Source organism: Haemaphysalis longicornis, unplaced genomic scaffold (genome assembly GCF_048455015.1).
Source record: "Haemaphysalis longicornis isolate Haplotype H1 unplaced genomic scaffold, Haemaphysalis longicornis Haplotype H1 scaffold_1, whole genome shotgun sequence".
NCBI classification, from domain to species: Eukaryota; Metazoa; Arthropoda; class Arachnida; order Ixodida; family Ixodidae; genus Haemaphysalis; species Haemaphysalis longicornis.
The window spans coordinates 132,521,487-132,540,275 of NW_027526203.1; the positions used below are offsets into that span (position 1 = coordinate 132,521,487).

Here is an 18,789-nt window from a genome sequence, read left to right on the forward strand (position 1 = left end):
CCCGCCTTTAATTGGCCCTGGATTTTTTTACTAGCGGTCCAGCCGGACAGGCATATGCAGCTTACAGCTCCATTTAAGCGAAGTCAGCGAGGCATCGCATGTGCGCTTGTCTGGAGCTACATTGACTTGTCGGCTTTATTAATTAAGCTTGATACAGTCTGCTAACTAACATTCTTGCGAGCACAAACCTTGTCGAGGCTTAGTTTCAACTGAGCGAACAAATTGCGGCGACCCGCCGGCGGCCGGCCGAGTGACTGCCGGAGGGTCGACGAGTCGCGCAGTCAAGTCAAACCTTGCCAGAGTAAGCGTCACAGGAAATCGGTAAGAAGGATGCAGAGTACCTTGGAAACTAATTTTCTACTCGCCCAGAATGGCGGACAGTACATGGCCTAGCGACTGCAGACTTCAATTTGCGCAAGTAATCGCACAAGATGCGGGTTCGTTTCCCGGCCGCGGCGGCCGCTTTTCTGAAGGAGGCGAAAAGCAAAAACACCCGTGTGTTCGAGATTTCGGTGCACGTTAAAGATCCCCAGGTGGTCAAAATTAACCTGCAGCCCTCCACTACGGCGCGCCTCTCATCGCCTGTGTAGCGTCGGCGCGTTAAACCCTACAATCATAATCACACATACAACTCTGGCGTCTCTCTATGGGCCTATCTCCTGTCCTTGCCGAGCCGTTTTCAAACAAACATAACATGCCTTTCTCGCAAACTGGATATATATAGTACACTGAACGAGGACTTCGCGATAACATCACGACAGCCCAGCGTATACACTGGAATGCCGTGATATGCTCCGTTTATTATAGACGATTAAGGTGTTTCCTGGGTTACTTAAACGCAAAAATGTTGATCTGTCTGTCTGTTCCTCGATTCAGCCGCCCAGCCAAAACTTACAAAAATTCTTGAATTAGACGTTGATATAGGAAAAACATTTCCAAACTACTGGATCCGGTGGCAAAGTTTTGCCATTTACATTGTTTTGGCATTGTTTTGCAAACAGAAAACAGCCATATTTGAGGCAAAACATAAATACATAAGTGATATTTGGAGTGTCCTTTAAATTAAAAATACGCCTTGAAAAAAATTTCAGGACCCAAAACAAAAAACGCTCGCGCGCGACACTATCCCTCCTGGCGGAGTTCTAAGAAGTCAACTTCAATAAAGCACGGCCTCCGCGATCGGCTGCCGACGGCGCGCCGCCGGCAGCCGATCGCGGAGGCCGTGAATAAAGCTTGGTGTTGGGCTAGCTGATATCTAGACATAATGGAACAAGTAGCGCTGAACTTGACACGACGACCACAGCATTTCTTCCGTTTCGTGCGTCCTTTTTTCCTTTCATGCTGTGGTCGTCGTGTTAAGTTCGGCGCAATTGGTTCCATAATGTCTAAGAAGTCCCACAGTAACGAAAGGTTCCAGTACAGTGGAACGCGCTGAAATTGAATTCACTGGCGCCAACCCCCGCTGTGTTTATCGTGGAATGAGCGAGACGGGAGAGGAGAAGCGGTCACAGCCGCAGCACAAGCCTGGCGTCCTAGACATTTGCAGCGAAGTAAGCAGATACGAGGCCATTGTTTTTAATTACTCCACTTTAGCTTCGCTGGAATGCCGCGATACGCCCCGGTTTAGAGGGTGGACGACAGGGAGAAAGATTCGCCATAACAGTCCCAACTGCGCCATGGACAGAAGAAATAATGCGTGGAGACAATCAGAGAAACATTAAGGGCCCCGAGAAATTAAAAAAAAATACGTACTAATAATTTTGTTTATTACGAACACTCGCTGTGGAGAAACTCTGCTCATTACAGACAAATGCCGAGCACGAGGTTAACAAAGCAAAAAAAAAAAAAGAACCATTGCAAATTTTGGAACGTAAAAATCCTTGGAGAGGAGCTTTCGATAAAACGGCGTTCGATAAAACCGCGTTCTATAAAACGGCCTCCGATTCCGTTCGCTTCGGCTATAGGAAGCAGTATTCGATAAACGGGCTTCCACGAACCATTTTAAAAAATGTCACCTCATAAAACAGCTTCAGTGGAACACGTCTACAAAAAATGGTTTCCGATAAACTGCCCGGTAACAAAATTGCACCAGCATCAACGACGATTGAAAGAAGCGCGATCTTTAAAATGGTGTTCCGGGCAGTTTATTGAACACAGTTTCATCGAACGCTGTTTTATCGGCGGACATTTTATCGAAGCCCTTTTATCAAATGAGCTGCTCCCAAGCTTTTTATTTGGCCAAATTTTTAGAAGTTGTATTTTTTTTATTTAATCCGCGGTTTTATGTTTCTCGGATGAGCAAAGTTTGTTCTCCGCATTGTTTTTGCCTTTTTCATTGCGCGAATGGGACAGTTAGTGAATCTCCCAGGACGGCATTCCGGGTTATAATCTATTTATTCTTCATTATCATTGCTGATTATGTTGTCGTTTCTGTTCTACATACGTACGGCACTGCTTGACACTGGAGTTAGCAGTGTCAAAAACCCAGCTCGTCCGTTTCCTTCTACGTCCTTCAATCTTTAACGGCACGACGTTTAGTTTAGTTGCTAGGTGCAGCGTACGTAAAATTTAATTTCGGGGGCGAGCAGACGGAAAACATGATGAGTAGAAAGAAGAAAGGTGCAAAGAACGAAAGCTCTGGTTCGTCAGGGTATACTGTCTGCCATCGGAGCCGCTAAAGCTGCGTCGTAGCTTATTGCGACGGAAAAGAAATTCCGCTATTTGATGACGGACAGAGTTCGGAACCCCAATATCCACCCCCCTCCCGCGCATGCTAGCAGCCACCAAGCCTTTCCTACAACCCAAGATAACAGAGTTGGTCGCAAAGTTTGTCACCCTCGACAGACGCGAATCACGTATTTCTGGGCTTTTATTTGTTGCGAGACCACCTGTACGATTTTTTTTTTCTCCGTCATTGTGCTGTCGCCACCGTTTTCCTGAAACAACTGCGCTTCCATAGACGTAGTCAGAGGCGAAACGCCAAGTCCGGGATAACAATGGTCTCACGTCCTCGCGTCCTTTGGTTTTCTAAACTCTCCAATCTGCTCAGAGGAATCTCCAAGGCTTATCCTACCACTTTCCACAGAATGTTTTGGCGCTGAACGGGCAAAGAAATGGTTCGAGATGTACCGCACAATAGCGCCAGCTGAATAGAGTTCTGCCAGGACGCTAGCTTTGGTCATGCAGTAATGCCTAGAGCAATTCGAGACAGAGGGGAGGGCGGCTACACAACACCAGGATGTTCGTGACCTCACCATCTCTTTCGGGGCCTCATTTTCGCCGTCGGGAACTCCCGTCAATTCGCATACCACTAACCTTTTCAAGGGTGCAAACAATTTCACCACATGGTCAGGGTGGTAATCGCGTACGAACAGCGGAACAAGAAAAATTGGGGCAAGAAAAGGGTAGATGTGATCAGGAACTGCAACCAACCAAAGTACACAGATACGCACCTAAGAGACATCACGCATGGGAAAAGGGTGCTAATATAGCGGAAAATTTGGTAATATAAAGAAAACGTACATGATTGGGAGCTTGAACGTACATGCTTCCGGATTGAACACGCCAAAAATTCCGAACAAAGGGAGAACGCAACAAAAAGAATGAAAAGATATAAAGTTTTTGACATGCGCTATTAGGTTAGTGGAGCGGCCAGTTAAACAAAATAAATGACGTGACAATGAAAGCAATAACAACACAATTCCCATACGGACATTTCTTCGGTAAAACGGCGTTCGATAAACTGTTCGGGTACCTTTTTTTTTAAAACGACACTACAGTCAACGCACCGAAATGTGAACCGTTTGTGCTGCATGTTCAACAGTCAAAAACTTGCACACGGCGATTTAGGTCCTTAGTCCAAAGGAATGCTTGTAAGCTGGAGCAAATTGTCCGAAACTTATGTTGACAGGATAACACGATCGTACTAAATCAAAATTGAACAAAGAAACAGCACAGTCGTAGGTTCCGCATCGTACTTGCATTGCTAGATAACAAAAGAACGACTGCTGAAAGCAGTGGGTGTGACCGGAAGCAAAAGCAAAAGGAGAGGAGTCTGTCGACTTGGTTGCATTCCAGGGTGGTCGAAGGAAAACCGGGAGCCGTTGATGATTAGCCTGAATCGTGCTTCCCCCAAGATGACAGTGCTCGCGGAACGGCAGCGGCAACGTTTCGAGAGAAAAGCGAATTTCTTGAGGCTCCACTCAATTCAGGAGCGCCTAGAAAGCAGCCTGCTAGAAAGAAAAACAGACGCGCGGTACACAAGGCTGTCAAACGGACGAGTGATTCACTACTCGACTATTGTTCGTCTTCCCTCTCACCCACCCCGGACTGCAGTACAAGGCTTTAAAAGAGAGTCCAAGCTCGTCCGCACGCTGTCCGCAGCAACCGCACGAGCCGCATCGCCTAGCTGAGCTCGGCTCAGCGTGGTTTCACGGCACGCTTTGAAGGCAGGGGTTTGGCGCCACTCACCGTAGTCGGTCACGTCCCGGGGTGTTGGTGTTTCTCCAACTTTGGACATCTCCAAGAGCGCAGCCTGAGGGTACCCGGCACTGGTAGATGACATGCCGCGCGCGAAACGCACAACCACACTCTTTGTACGGGTCCGGTAGTTACGGCGCGCTGCGAGCGCGTTAGTTACTCCAGACCCACGCTTCCAAAACTACCCAGCAAGCGCCGCACAGCAACAACCACAGAAGCAACAACTAACAAAACCGCCCCTCAAATACCTGTATACCCGCCCAGACAAACCGACGCCAGTGAGCGTTCCTAGTGCGCATTTTCGCCGCTACTCGTGCCGCAGCGGTAGTGGTGGTACAAGCGCTGCCCGCCGTAGAGGTGCTGTCAGTACGTTTTTCCGTGTCCTAAACGCTGCAGTTGCAAAAGTTCCGGTGACTTTCCAAAAAAATAAAGTAAGAAAGAGAAGGTTAATACACAAGAGTCGTTTATTTATTAAGTATAAATTTTCAGGGGCCACAACAATGAAAAATATTTGTGTTTATAAACGTTTGCGTTCAACTATTGCATAAATACATGCATGCCGCTTGCGCTATCTGGTGCTAGGGGCGGCCTTTTTTCCTCAGCACCATGACAATTACCGATTTTTCAAAAGTTCAATATTTAAAAAATAAAGTAGGGCGCATACGCCAGGAACATTTCCTAGTGGTAGCAACGGTTGACTGCGTCAAAAAAAAAAAAAGTAAACAGTGGCAGGTAGAGCGCGGTGTGTTTATTTTCTTGAGTGACAGCGGTAGCGGTAGAGTTGGGTAGAGTCGTAGAGTGTACTAGAAGTTTTCAGAGGGGCCCGAACTGCCCTAACAGTCAGTAGTATTAACTCTATAGCCCCAACCACATGGAGCGATTTTGCGAGCGACTTGGGGCGCGACGCGACTAGCGACGAACTACTTTTCGCCGCGCACCAAGTCGCTCATCGAATCGCTCGGTTCTGGGTCGCCAGAAACAGTCGCTCGCCTCCCGGAAGTGGCCTCAGCGACTAGCCAATAGGAGAGCCCCTGCGTAAGCACGCAACCTCCGGTTTTGAAAGAGAACGGGGGGAAGATCGGAAGATTTTGCAAATCCACGCAGACGACGTTTGCGGTGCAGCGGCAAAGAAAGCTTTGCGTGGCAAAGCTTGTGTACACGCTGAAGCAGAAGCAAGAAGGCTCCCGCTCACACTGGGTGAGACCCGTGTGGGAAAAACGACGTCAAGAAAGCGAATTCTTCACAGCGTTCATGTTGGAGCCGAGAAACGAGGCGCAGAAGGAAAAGCGTGCGCTATCGCTAACCCAAACCAGTTTTAGAGATGCAACGAAGTGCAAAAAGCAAGGTAGAAAGGCGTAATACTTTTTAGTCATGTTTTTTATGACAAATGAACAAAAAAAATGTTTGCAAACATCCAGCGTACCAAGCGCGTTACTATTCGCAGTGCGGAAACATTAAAATCGCCATCCTCAGTCGCATGCTCAGTCGCTCGAGCCGTCGCTGTCATGTGGTTGCCTCGGCGAGCGACTTCGGTTCGGCGACTGCGGATCCTAGTCGCGTCGCTCGTCGCGTCGCTGGAAAAATCGCTCCATGTGGTTAGCGCTTATGGCCCGAACAAACGCTGGCCCGAACGGCGGCCCGGAGCGGTGCTCCTTTCACGCAGAAAATAGCGGCGGCGCTGTAGTCAACGACTACTGAAACCGGCGGCTGGACGCGCGCACGTCCGCGGCCAGGAAACGCTGCTGCTGTACCCGCGGAGCGCTTGAAGCTTGTTCTGAGGGACGTCCGACTGCTTAAATATACTGTAGGTGCAGTGGACAGTGGGTAGCGAAATGAGAAATAAACGCTGCGGCGCATTTTCCGTTAATTTTGCGCTTTCCGGTCACAACAACGAAAAAATTACGGTTTTTTCTTTGGTGCAGCATTCGTAGCGGATTGTAAATGAAGTAATTGCAGCGAAATTTTCGCTATTACGACCTCCCCACTAAAAATATTTTGCGTGAAATGGCCTAATATGAACGAGTTCATGATTGCTTTATGATCCTGTCCTTATTATGCTGCTAGATGGACATAATTCGTTCACAGAAATGAAATTTAAAAAATATGAGGCATGGAATGATGGCTTTTCAGAAGCATTTTGTATTGTGGTGTAATTTACGTGAGCTGTTATTATAGCTGTGAGCAGTGGCCCACTTGTGATAATTAAGGATCAGCGTGGTGTTAATGCATGCTGTCGCTTGACCCAGCTGAAAATGACACGCAAGCGAAAAATTGTTTTACCTAAAAAAGGGTTAGCTTAGCTGTTAGCCCAGTTGTACCCAAAACCTTGTTTTATTGCAACTATTCCCCCAACATTCTATTTTTCGTACAATCTTTAACCTGGTTCAGTGATTGATTGATTGATTGATTGATTGATTGATTGATTGATTCATTGATTGATTGATTGATTGATTGATTGATTGATTGATTGATTGATTGATTGATTGATTGATTGTGGGGTTTAACGCGCCGACGCTACACAGGTGATGAGCGGCGCTGTAGTGGAGGGCTCCAGGTTAATTTTTTTCGACCACCTGGGGATCTTTAAAGGAGCCATGAAGACAAAATACAAGTTGGGTTTATTAGAAAGACTGCTTAGTCCCGATAACAATGATACCAATATCAGCGCAATCTTCGAACAAATAACGGAGATATTAAAGAAAACGTGTGAAGCAGTTGCGACCCCATAGCCAATTTCCCGCAACTTTTCTATGACGTCACGGAACCTTGTTTGTGCGATTGGCGGCCGCCTAACTGACCTGTCGCGACGACACATGACTGGACGTCTGTAATGGGGCCTCTAGTTCCATTTTACCGCATCACTTGAATGCTAACGTGCAGAAATTATGTTTTATTGTTGGCCCATATGACGTCATTCTTGCTCATAACACGTCACTGTGGCGCAAAATTTGAAAGTTTTTAAATACTTCGTGCTTTTTTTCGTTAAAAAAACATCTTTTGGGGCTGTAATGAAGCTGAGTGAGATACTGAATCTTAGTTCTTTTAAATTACACGAAGTTGTATTTTCTTTTCATGGCTCCCTTAACTTGCGCCTGAAATCTCGAGCAATGGAGTTCCGCTTTTTTCCTCTATCAGAAAAGCGGTCACCGCAGCCGGGAATCTTGTGCTGACTACTATACGCGTTCTGGGGAAATTAGAATTTCGGTAAATGCGCGAGCAGGGCTTTTGTAAAAATGGTCCCGACATCAGATAATGCAGTATTATTCCAAGATTATTTCTGCGAATATATCGCCGTTTTGCTTGCTGAGAAAGAATTAGTACATAATAGTACAGGACATGCGTACAATGTACTTTGCGCCCGTATAGTTTAGAAATACAATACACAGAACTACAGTTTCTTCGGAGGCTGTGTTTTTATTCCCGCACATAAATTGATTAAAATAGTTACCGCAGGTGCAGGATGGGCTGCCTACCAAACGTAAGGGTGGTGCGGCGATAATTGGAACGCTTTAAACTGCTCTGTTCGCGCTCAAACTTCACACGGAGGTCGCATTTTGTGGTCTACTTTGTTTGACACCGGGAACAACGACGGTATTTACCTCTTTATTCTGGAAATAAATAAAAATGATTTTCGCCTATGGGAAAATGGCTTATTTGGACGTGCGACATCGCATCGCATGTATCGCATCGCATGCCGCACATCGCATGCGATGTGCGGCATCCAACATCGCATGTATACAGCAGGAGACACAGCGAGACGAAAAAGTTACGCCAGTGCAGCAGCTCATGAAGCGTCGAACTAGCGTAATTTGAATCATGCACGTGGCAATATGTAAGGAGCTGAATGCATGACGGACACTACCCAGCCGCGTTCTGGGCCACTGCCACCGGTCTCACTCTCTCGGCATCCTTTTTTTATGTATTTTTGTCACATTTTATTGTAGTTACACGGCTCGCCACTACAGCTGCAATGGAAATTCTTCTGGGAAATCTTTTCGAGCGCTAAATATCATGCATTTAGGATGCTAGATAGGCGCATGCTCACAATACTTATCTGGGCGCAAAACGCATCCTGGCCGGATGTAAAACAAATGTTAAGTTAAAATTTAGTCTACCGAAACTGCCCGATTTTACATGGTCTTCCTTGCTATTCTTTCTGAATGGGAGATCTATAGTGTAGTGGTTCGTACGCGGTACATGTGTGGGGACACCAAAGATTACTTCTCTTTTGTTTGTTTGTAATTGTAATGCGCCCAGTGCACGTGACCAGTAAATATTCCATTGCCGCGTCTAGCCTTCGTCCTGAGCACTGTGCGCTCCGTCGATCTTTTTGGCGCTGCTAAGACGTCTTCATTTCGAGAACACACACTGCGATTTTAGGCCCCCCATTTAAGCATTAATTCTGGACTCAATTGCCGTGGTGCAAAATGTTGATAGCAGAATCTATGCCGCCGCGCCGACATGCCTCAGCCGGTTCGCATAATTATGCTCGGGCTGTGCCTTCTCTGGCGTGGGACGTGGGTAGTTCGAAAGGCCACAGTCGACTGCGCGATCTCGTCTCACGCACGCTTAATTTGTACGCAGCTAGGTATCATCGGCGTACATCAGGCGGCCACAGGTCAACAATTACTCGAGAGCGATTACTTTTCTACCGCGGGTGGAAAGGCTGACTTGGTTCCCACATAATCCAAGCAACATGCTCACGTTTTCAGATAGTGCTTCTAACATTATAAACTATGCTTTATCTACGTTGTCAACCCGAGAAAATCGGGGCTTCGTCAGCTCCGTCCCACTCCCACTCATGGTCCCTGGTCCCTATGCCTGGTCCCACTTTCGGATACACGGTACGGCTGCAGCAGCAGCAGCGCCGGCTGCCCCCGCAAGAACAACAATGGTTTGTTTAGAAAACTTCTAGCATTTGAACAGCTTTGTAATTTTTAATAAAAATGAAAAAAAGGGTATTCCCTATTATATTACGCAAAATAATCACAACAGTTATTACTTATGACGTCTCGCGGAGCAGGAGCCACTGCGAGAGCTAGGAATTTGGCGCATGCCCCACGTGGGGCACGAGACGCAGTTGAAAATTTTTACCACAAGGCGAATGTCGAAAAATGGCAGCCGCAGCCCGCTGTTTGTAGAGTTCCTCGATTAGCTCCCTTGCCGAGTGCGTGTGAAATTTTGGTCGTCTGCTCGGCAGCTATCAAGCTCGCAGGCGATCGTTTATTTCGCTGTGTGATTGCGGTGGCGTAGATACACATGATCACGGAAGGCTGCGACAGCGATATCGTTTCTTCGTTACCGACCACTGACTCAAAGCCACCGGTAGCGTAGAAACGAAGGGCGAATGTCATTTCGTCCTCGACACTGAGCTCACGGTGCCGCCGGCCAAGTTCGTCTCGCAGCTCGTCGCACAGCCACCGCACAGTCCTCTTCCAGAGGCGGAATGCTCCTGCAGGCATTTCGGACGGGTCAACACTACTTATTTCCGTCCTGTTCCGCCAGCGAGCCAACAACACGGCGATGAGAAATCGTCTGCTCGGAGAAGGCGCGGCGCAGTAGCTCCGCCTTCATATCCGCTTTGCGTTGCGTCACATCCGGGTGTTTTTTTTAGCCAATCAGGGCGCGCTTGATACGGAGACTTTTGAAACTGACACAAAACGGGCAAATAAAATATGGGCTGCTTTGAGCCAGGAATTTATACACCCCTCCCCCTCCTCCCAAACACCCCGACACCTCCCTAAAAAAATCCCGCAGCCATGAGCTCCCTGTGCAGAAATTTATACCCATGTTTATACCTTTATACACCCCCACCCCAACAACCCCCCAACGCCCCTGGAGAATTTCTACGCCCCCCTCCCAAATCGAAATTCTGAGTAAACCCCTGCTTTAAGCTGCTCAGAGCAGACAAAAAAAAAAAGAAACCTTCTGCATACCGTTTCAATTGTTTTAATTCACAGCAGTGCAAGAAAGCACGGTTCCGCCATCGGCGGAACCACTTTTTTCGTCTGCTTCTGTACCTCCGCGGCGGGCAAGGAGTGCAGACAGCACCACCGGTGTATCGAATGGCGCAGTTCGCCTCACCACTGTAACGAATGGCGAAGGGCTGCACCGCCTGAAGTGGCTCACCTGGTGCAGGTGAACCGAACGGACCCCTTGAGATTTTTGTGTTGTGTGACGGAACGGCGGCCAGCGCGTGCAGCGCGCGTCTTACTACCCCTTTGCCTCTCTGATAACTTCCTGCACGGGTGAGAGCGCGCGGCGGCGTTGGGAGCTCGCCAGCTCGGCGGCGGGCGCTGTGAGGAGGCTGTGCACTGCGTAGTATCGCAGCCGCAAGTTGTCGTCGTCCTTGCGCCGCGGCCGGCGTAGCGCCAAGGACTCAGCAGCATCGCAGCCGTGACTTCCTCGTAGATCATTCCTGCAGCTGGGCGCGACGACGCTCGGGTCGGCTACTGTGACGAAGATGGCTGCTGCGAGACTTGCTAAGGTGACCATTTCACGCTCTTTGTTGCACAGGTAGAAGGTGCTCTTAGAGCTGAGCGGCATCTCGACAACGTCTGGCTAGCGTATTTGTACAGCGTCGGGTTGCCGCCGCGCTGTCCCCTGTCGTGACAAACGGGTTGCGATTGTCATGCGACTATTTGGGAAGAAAATTCTCGGCCTTGAGTGGGGGTGCGTACTACACTCCGCTCCCCTGACCCGGATGCTCGCTTTATCAACACCTGTTGATCTCATATCAGTGGTGGCACAGTTTTTCCTTTCTGTTCCGCGTTGCTAGCTCGAGAGCCGCTCGATTAGAGCCGTCACCACGAGCTTCGACCTCAAATCAGTTCTTCTCGGCCTGATCAGTGAGGTTGAAGTTCGGGTAGGCACCTCGTGACAGGTTAACCTCTGTAGGGTGAGCTGTCCCCGCTAAAGGGACTTGAAGACAACCACTTTATTCGAAAGGTTGGCCAGCTGGAAACAGCTCTTGAAGGGGTGGATTTTTAAGTAACTGGTTGCTGTGCCATAAAATCGTGTGACGTACTTCGAGGGGCAGCCGGAAACGGGCCAAAAGTACGGGTCCGCGCAGATGTAAACGGAGAAAGGGAGCGGTTAAAGTTCCTCCATATGGCCCCCGCAGGTAGAACTCTAGGAGCGTTGACTGAACTGTCGTAGCAGCTCAAATGTGGCGTTTGAGTCAAATGACATTCAGTTCAAAGGCCTTCGAGACGACCGTGTAGTGGTACACGAGCGTTTCGAAGGCCTTTGAATCGAATGTCATTTGACTCAGATGACACCTTCGAAGCTGCTACACGACGATTTTCAAAGACATTTGGTTGAAGTGACATTTGAGCCAAAGGAGCGCGACAACTGATCTTTGAAAATCTCAAAGGCCTTTGAAACGCGAATGCTTGCCCTCCCGCTTGCAGCACCGGCAGTGAAAAAAAAAAACAAAAAAACAAGCAGCCAATTTTGTGCCTGTCGTGCTCGTGTGTATAGGTTATAATCAATTTTATCGTTCACAAAGGTGTTTTTTCGTCTTATATTAAAATTTTTTTTCCAAGTTATGTGAACGAAACTGGACAACAGCGGTGACACTAAAACATGGTGTGTGAAGAATGCGTAAACTTTCAACTGCCTTTGAGAATTGTCATGTAGATTGGCAGAACTCCTGCCTGTTCAAATGACATTTTGAATTTCAAAGGTTATTTGACTCAAATGTCCTTTCAAACGCTCATGTAGCATGGGTATTATGTGGTCGATAGAAGCGATATGGTCTGCTATAGAAAACAGGTTGTTAGCAAAGAGCAGAAGTTGCATTTCACATGAGTAATGTGTGAAAAAATGAACGCAGGCCACTGACCAAATCAAAGTGAAAAATTGGTGTTTCGGGAGCACTATGGCTGCCTTGTTTGCAGGCCTGCGTTTCATCTTTTCTATTATGCTACCTGACCAGACGGTATGCAGTCCAATCATTGTATCAATGAGTAATGTTTCCAAAAGTCTAGCATATATAATTCATCTCAAGGAAAACAATTAGGTTTGAGTAAATGACGTCCTCGAGAAGCTTGCAGTAAATGCTGGTTAATGCTATTGGTCTGCAATTAAATGGCTCAGCAGATTTACCTTGCTTGGTCATAGGCACCACTTTCCCAGCATTGCGATCATCGGGTGGTACTGAGCATTCGAATGACTGTGTGAATATTTTGGGCAGAATTGTTGACAAGTAAACTCTAGTGTTTTAAAAAGAGGGGAAGTAATGCTATCAGTCCCAGGAATGGTGATACTTTCAAGTTTTGAATTAATTTCGCCATACCAACCTAATCAGTCAACATATCCACAGATGCTAATTAAAAACAGCAATGTTGCCAGGGGCATCATCAGTATACGAGGGAATAAAAACATTTCTCAAAGGCTCGGAACAATTGCAAGCTGGGGTCACATGACCTTGACTGTCACACAAGTTACCGTATTTTTGCGATTCTGAGCACCCTCCCCTGTCTTTGCGGAAGAAAAATGGAAAAACTGTTTGCGTGCGAATCTAAGCATCCATTTTTCTAAGCAACCATTGCAAGGAGGATTTCAGACGCGTGGAAGCGGGCCCGGTTTGACGTTGTGGCCAAGTCATTTTGAAGTTTTCAATTACAAACCATTTCAGTGGAACAGAAGACGACCTGCATGGGGATACTGAGAGTGGCACAACAGATTCGAATGGTAGTGAGGGTGACTGAGTGTGATACGTAAGCAGTGGGTTCACTGTTGGTACCGATTTTCCTTTTAAATCTGTGAGAAATGAAACGTTATTCGTTGAGCCCATCTTGTCGATATATGGCTGCAAAAAAAAAAAAAAAAAAAAAGGCGGGAGGTGGAGGTGGTAATTTAGGTTTTTCAAATCTAAGCACCACTTTGGGTATCGCGATCGTGGAAAGAAGGGGAAGGGGGTACTTAGAATCAAGTAAATATGGTATTACCATTGCCTGTAGAACCGTTGACCCAAAATTTATTCGGGTTAGTTTGAAAGGAACAAGGAAGGGTATTAAAAAAAGAAATGGGTGCTTTGCCTCTTTTGGGGCTTGTTTGGGCTGGAATGTACGGACCACCTTCGGGCAGTACCGTGGAAAACATGGGGCTGAAATGAGCAGATCTTGCCAGCAGTTGTAGTCAGAGGACCCGCTTAGTAGTGTGCATGTCTTTAAAGCACGGGCTCAGCAGGAGTTCCCGCGTGCATTTCCGTGTGGTACAAAGACATGGGAACAACGGAGTGCACTGCCTCCCTTATTCCCATTTCTTGTATGCGCCCTCGTCTGGCTGCCAGGTTCGGAAGCTTTGTTCGTGGGCTGGTCTTCCACAGTAGGGCTGCCATTGGATCGCATGCCTGCTCAGTGAAAGGGACGCTAAACATGTGCATGGCACAGCTGAGCAAGAGGCATCCATTGTGCTCGAGGTGCTAGATAGGATTGTCTCATTGTTATCAATGACAGCCGGCCGTGCATGCTGCCTTGCTGACGCATGTTTATTCCTGAGTGGGATGTGAAGTGGAGCATGCGGACTTTTTCCGCCCTCATGTACCTATAAAACTTGCATGAATAAAAAGCAAAGGTCTGACGTGATGGGCTTGGCAGTGCAAAACTGAATAAACATGAGGCATCACTTCGTTGAGCAGGCATTTGGTTTGGCTCATAAATCCAAATTTAGCAGCCAGATGGCGCAGTGCATGTACACGGCTTCGTTGTTCGTATTTATTCTCGACCCCCCTACACTTGCTCTCATGTTTGTTTCAGGAAACTGCTCAGATTTAAAGCAGTACGAGTCTAGGTTCAGCATTCGTGATTTGCAACACCATAAACTGTAGTGGGGGGGAAGTTAGGTGCCGCTATACATATTTCCGGGCTTTTGATGGATGCTGAAGTGTAAAAGCAAGTTGGCCTGTATCAGTCATTGAGTGTGTCATGAATACAAATCTATCACTCGCAGCAGCTGTGCGAGCGATATATCGACGCAGGGATTGCCAAGAGCGTGAAAACAGGTGTTGCTACCCTCACTCCCCAGATGGAAACGATTTGCAATCCCGGAACTGGAAATCTTTTCCAGGCAGGGCTGGAATGCAGTAGCAGCCGGGACCAGTGGCGCTGGAAACCAAAATTTCCAGGCTTATTTCCATTTGGAACTGGCACGTCTTCTGGCTGGAAAACACACCATTCCCAGCTGGAAAAATGGCCACTTCTATATGGAAATCACATTATTTCCAGCCAGAACGGTGCAGCTTTTCAGCGGGAAATTGCTTTATTCTTGCTGGTGTTACATCACTTTCTAGCCGGAAATTGCTCGTTTTCTTGCTGGATTCTGCACCACTTTCCACCCAAAAATCACTTTTTTTTAATGCTGGATTATCTGTCACTTCCCATCCAGAAATCACTTTTTTCTTTTCTAAATTTCTGCTACCAGCTGCAGTAGCGTGCATTACCGAATAGAACTTTTATGTCCACCATTCTGACCTGATTTATGAAGGAAGGACTCGTTATTTGCAGCAGATGCCAAAACACATCAGCATTTCTGAATACAAGTGTTGTTTTGTGTTTGCTTTTAAAAGGGCCCTAAAGCAGATGATGAATTTAAAACTGTATTGTCGTGGCATATAGTACAGATTTTCAGCTTTGGCACTTGTGCACCCAGCACATCAGCAGGAGAATCTCCTTCGCTGGGTCCCCGTGATCCAGGTAGCTTTTAAAAATTAAGGCATGATGACTCAAGTGATATTGTGAGCTTTACAAAAATAATCTTAAAAACAATTTCAGTTTATTTAGGTGCTTACCAGAGTTCTCAGTGCCACTTTTTTGGCATTCCATCGGCAATCTTGTGGCTTGCAAGTTTCTTGTGCCATATTCTATCACGTAGGTGTTGGCTCACAGGTACTAGAAAAAAACAGAAGTGAGAGCAAGTCCTTATAGATCGGTCCACCTGGTGAAATAATATCACGTACGACTGTCTGCTGCACTTCAATAGTTCAAGGCGGCGCACTGTTGAGGCATTAATTACGCCGCGTTTATTCACATAGATGCCTAGCCCTGGAACGTACTAAGGCCCCCCGAGAGCCACTCTCTCACTGTGCACAGGCCACCTGAATACGATACCAAATGACCCTGTCCAACTTTTGCGAGGCCCAATTCTCTATGTTTTTATGAGAGCACCACACACGGTCCTGTTTCAGTTATTCTGACTTTGTTACAAAGAGCAAGACTGCGCTAGGGGGAAGGCGTGTACATATTTCGACCCCGCCTCCCATTGCAGCAAAGCATCGCAAAAAGCGGCAGGCTCATAGATATGATCAAATCAATGCGGATGTACGCTTATCTGCTAGCAGTATCAGTGCATTTGAGGAGCACACAGTCCATTGTTGTCTTTGTTGGAGCCACATCTTTTTCTGAGTATTTCACCCTGTTATCTACGAGTGACGTGAATAATGCGGAAGTGACCCTGTCCACGACCCCTACAAACAGCACAAGCAACTCGCAAGAGCATTGCAGTGAAAAAAAATTGATCAAAAGTTTAGTGCAAAACAGGAGAACAAACACGTAACAACCACGTGCGGACCTCTGCACGTATGCCAACGGGAGTGGCAGAACGCAATTTAAGTGTGAGAAATGGTGCCGGGTAGTGTCACTAGATAAGGTAGATAGTGGCACTAGCTAGTGATACTAGGCACTAGATAGTGACACTAGCGCCTTGAACAGGTGCATGAAAATGTAGTCCGTGCACATTTAATGCAATTTTGATGAGGTTGTTGCTTCTTAGTTTGGCATCGGTGAGTTTTTAATTGTTTTACTTTCAATTCACGGATCTTTTATTTTGCTATGCATTTTAAAAACTCAAAGGGCTAGAACAGTCATTTCCAGAAAGACCTCTGCAGCCGCCTACCTTGGCTCGAAATCTTTTCCACCTGCAGCTGGAAATATTTCCAGCCTGTTCACAAACTTTCCTGTGAGAAAAAAAAATGGTGTTATGGCTGGAATTCAGTATTTCCAGCGGGAAACTGACATTCGCAGCTGGCGCTGGAAATGTGGCTGGAAATTCTCATTTACTGCTGGAATAGGCAGCCCATTTTTATCTGGGTCACTGACGGTTAGTGCTGCCATTCCACTAGAAAGAAACACATGGCCTAGCATGCAGTGCAAAAAAGTAATGGTAAACTCTGTAGACACTGCAACAGGAAAGTTTGGGCGAGTTGGGGATGCATTGGACACGACAGCACAAGCAATCACAATAAGGCAAAAGATAGAAGGACAGACAGAGCACTGTTCATCCTTCTATTTTTACCCAGATATACACATAATGCTTGGGACACGATGAGAGAGGACAAAACACGCACCATTATCCCTCGTTAGCACCCACTGGTGACACCTAAGAGGTCCAGCAAAAGGCCTTGTTAGCACAGCATTTTCAACGTCTTGAGCTCTTCAAAGACACTGACGCTACAAAAAGTCTGCAGAGTGGAAGTCTGTGTGATATCACGTGAGCAGCGTAGTGTCCCCTTGAACGCTCCATGTTCTCTTTAGGAGGTTCTGGTTGCCCTGGGCGGCTGCGAGAGTTGTGTGTGAGGTGGAGACCAAATTGTGTACGCCACGATCAGACGTGCCGGTGCACCCTGTTTATTTAACAAATGATGGTGTGCTGGTCGCTTTACTGAGACGTAGGAACAGGCCTTGGTAGTGTCAGGTAGGAAGTGGGGCTGATCTACTCGTTAGCATACCAAGGCCTGTCCGGAGGAGGACTGCTGCGGAAAGGGTGGCCTAATAAAAGGGTACTCAAGCCCGCTGCCATTGCGGATCAGCCGCTCGAGGGGGCACACTTTCACAGAGGGCTAGGCAAGACGACAGTAGGGGTCTCCCGGAAGTGGCACCCCATGGGTGTGCGCCACCTGGGTGTTTGGGCCCTCTCTGGGCCAGGGCACAGGAGGAGGAGGAGGAGGAGGGGCTCCGCTTCAGACAGGGCACGAGATTCCAGTGTTTCTCATTTGGAGGGCCCAGCTGGTGTTGTGGGGCCTCTGCCGTGGTGCCTGTTGCCATCCCCTTGCGATCGGTGCTCCCAGGCCCTGCGTGCGCTCCGGTGCGTCCAGCAGTCCTCCCGGCCCCTGTCGGCAGAGGCTGCGGCGACGGTGGCCAGGCCAAGCTCTACTGGATACTGCTTCGGTGAGCCCTTTGCTTGCGCTGCTTACGGGACTGTCCTCACCACCGATGCTTCCTCGAGCTGCGTACGGCCTTCTTGCGCCGAGGCCACGCTTGTTGTCTGCTCCTGTGGTTTTGTCAACCACAATCCCGCGACAGTCCCGTCGGTGCGGCAGCCGGTGGGTGAGAACTGTACCATGAGCTTTGCTGTGTCTCGGAATGCCCTGTTCAAGGTCAAACTTCTTCATTCAGAGCTCGCTCTAGGTCGGCAAAGGTTGCCCGCTGCAGAGATGGTCTTTGGGAATACTCTGGGTGTTGGGGCCTTTCTCGGATGAGAAATCGAAAGGGCAGGCTGCAGTTGCGACCCATTTGCCTTCATGGGGCTCCGTACAGCAGTGGCTTCCTTTCCTTGAGCCGTGGCCAGGTGTCTGGCACTCTGCGGTTTGCAAACACCTCAAGCAGGGTTCGCACAGGTCCTTGAAAACCTTGAAAACCCTTGAATTTAGAAGTGTCAATTTCAAGGCCTGGAAAATCCTGGAATTTTAAATGGTCCTTGAAAACCCTTGATTTTTCTGGAGAGAGCCAATGACCCTGTCTTTTCACAAGAATTTAAAGTGTTTGTCGTGAATTTTCGGTGTTAAAAATGTGAAGAAACATTGTAACAATCAACTTTCAGTGTATTGCATGAAATTACGAGTTTGGTGGATTGTCATTCTTACGAGGCAACATTGGGAGCAGCATTCCTCAACAGAATCCATGTCACAATACAATCCAGTGAAAGCCGGCTTCTCTTCTCTATCTTGCATATTCCATTTAGTCGGCGGACGGCCGCTAATTGCGTGTTTGCTGTGCTTCATACGCTCCATCTGCGTTTGCTTTTATGTGCAAATGGTAGACGTGTACATAGTTCATCCTGCCTTGCAGCAACACTTGCTGATTTAATTTCAGCTCATACTCTTGCTGACAAAGCAGAAGATGCAGGCAACATTATGAAGTTTTGAAATCAAACAGCCTCAGCAAAACATGAAGAAAAAAAAAAGACCTCTAAATGCCAACTGTGCAATAAAAAATAAAGCTGGGGGAGCATTCACGAACCCGTTAGCGCCTATCTAAATGTGCACTAATGTGCTTAGGAATTGGGCAATAACGAAAATTTGCATTGTGT

The 18,789-nt window shown here is 47.5% G+C and overlaps 2 protein-coding genes across 3 annotated transcripts in view; one reads left to right on the top strand and one right to left on the bottom strand.

Annotated features, from left to right (window-relative positions):
• Positions 1 to 4,755, bottom strand: part of Ctl2 (Choline transporter-like 2) — a 164,002-nt gene extending 159,247 nt beyond the window's left edge. For both annotated transcript variants that reach the window (XM_077708674.1, XM_077708666.1), the window contains exon 1: positions 4,471 to 4,755. In XM_077708674.1, coding sequence (XP_077564800.1) covers positions 4,471 to 4,564 — 94 coding nt within the window. In that variant the 5' untranslated portion in view covers positions 4,565 to 4,755. The remainder of the gene's footprint in view (positions 1 to 4,470) is intronic.
• Positions 4,756 to 10,603: 5,848 nt separating this feature from the next.
• The window catches only part of Mcad (Medium-chain acyl-CoA dehydrogenase), a 43,991-nt gene continuing 35,805 nt past the window's right edge, over positions 10,604 to 18,789 (top strand). The window contains exons 1-2 of the mRNA XM_077708709.1: positions 10,604 to 10,966; positions 17,549 to 17,648. Of these exons, the coding sequence (XP_077564835.1) occupies positions 10,943 to 10,966; positions 17,549 to 17,648 (124 nt within the window). The 5' untranslated portion in view covers positions 10,604 to 10,942. The remainder of the gene's footprint in view (positions 10,967 to 17,548; positions 17,649 to 18,789) is intronic.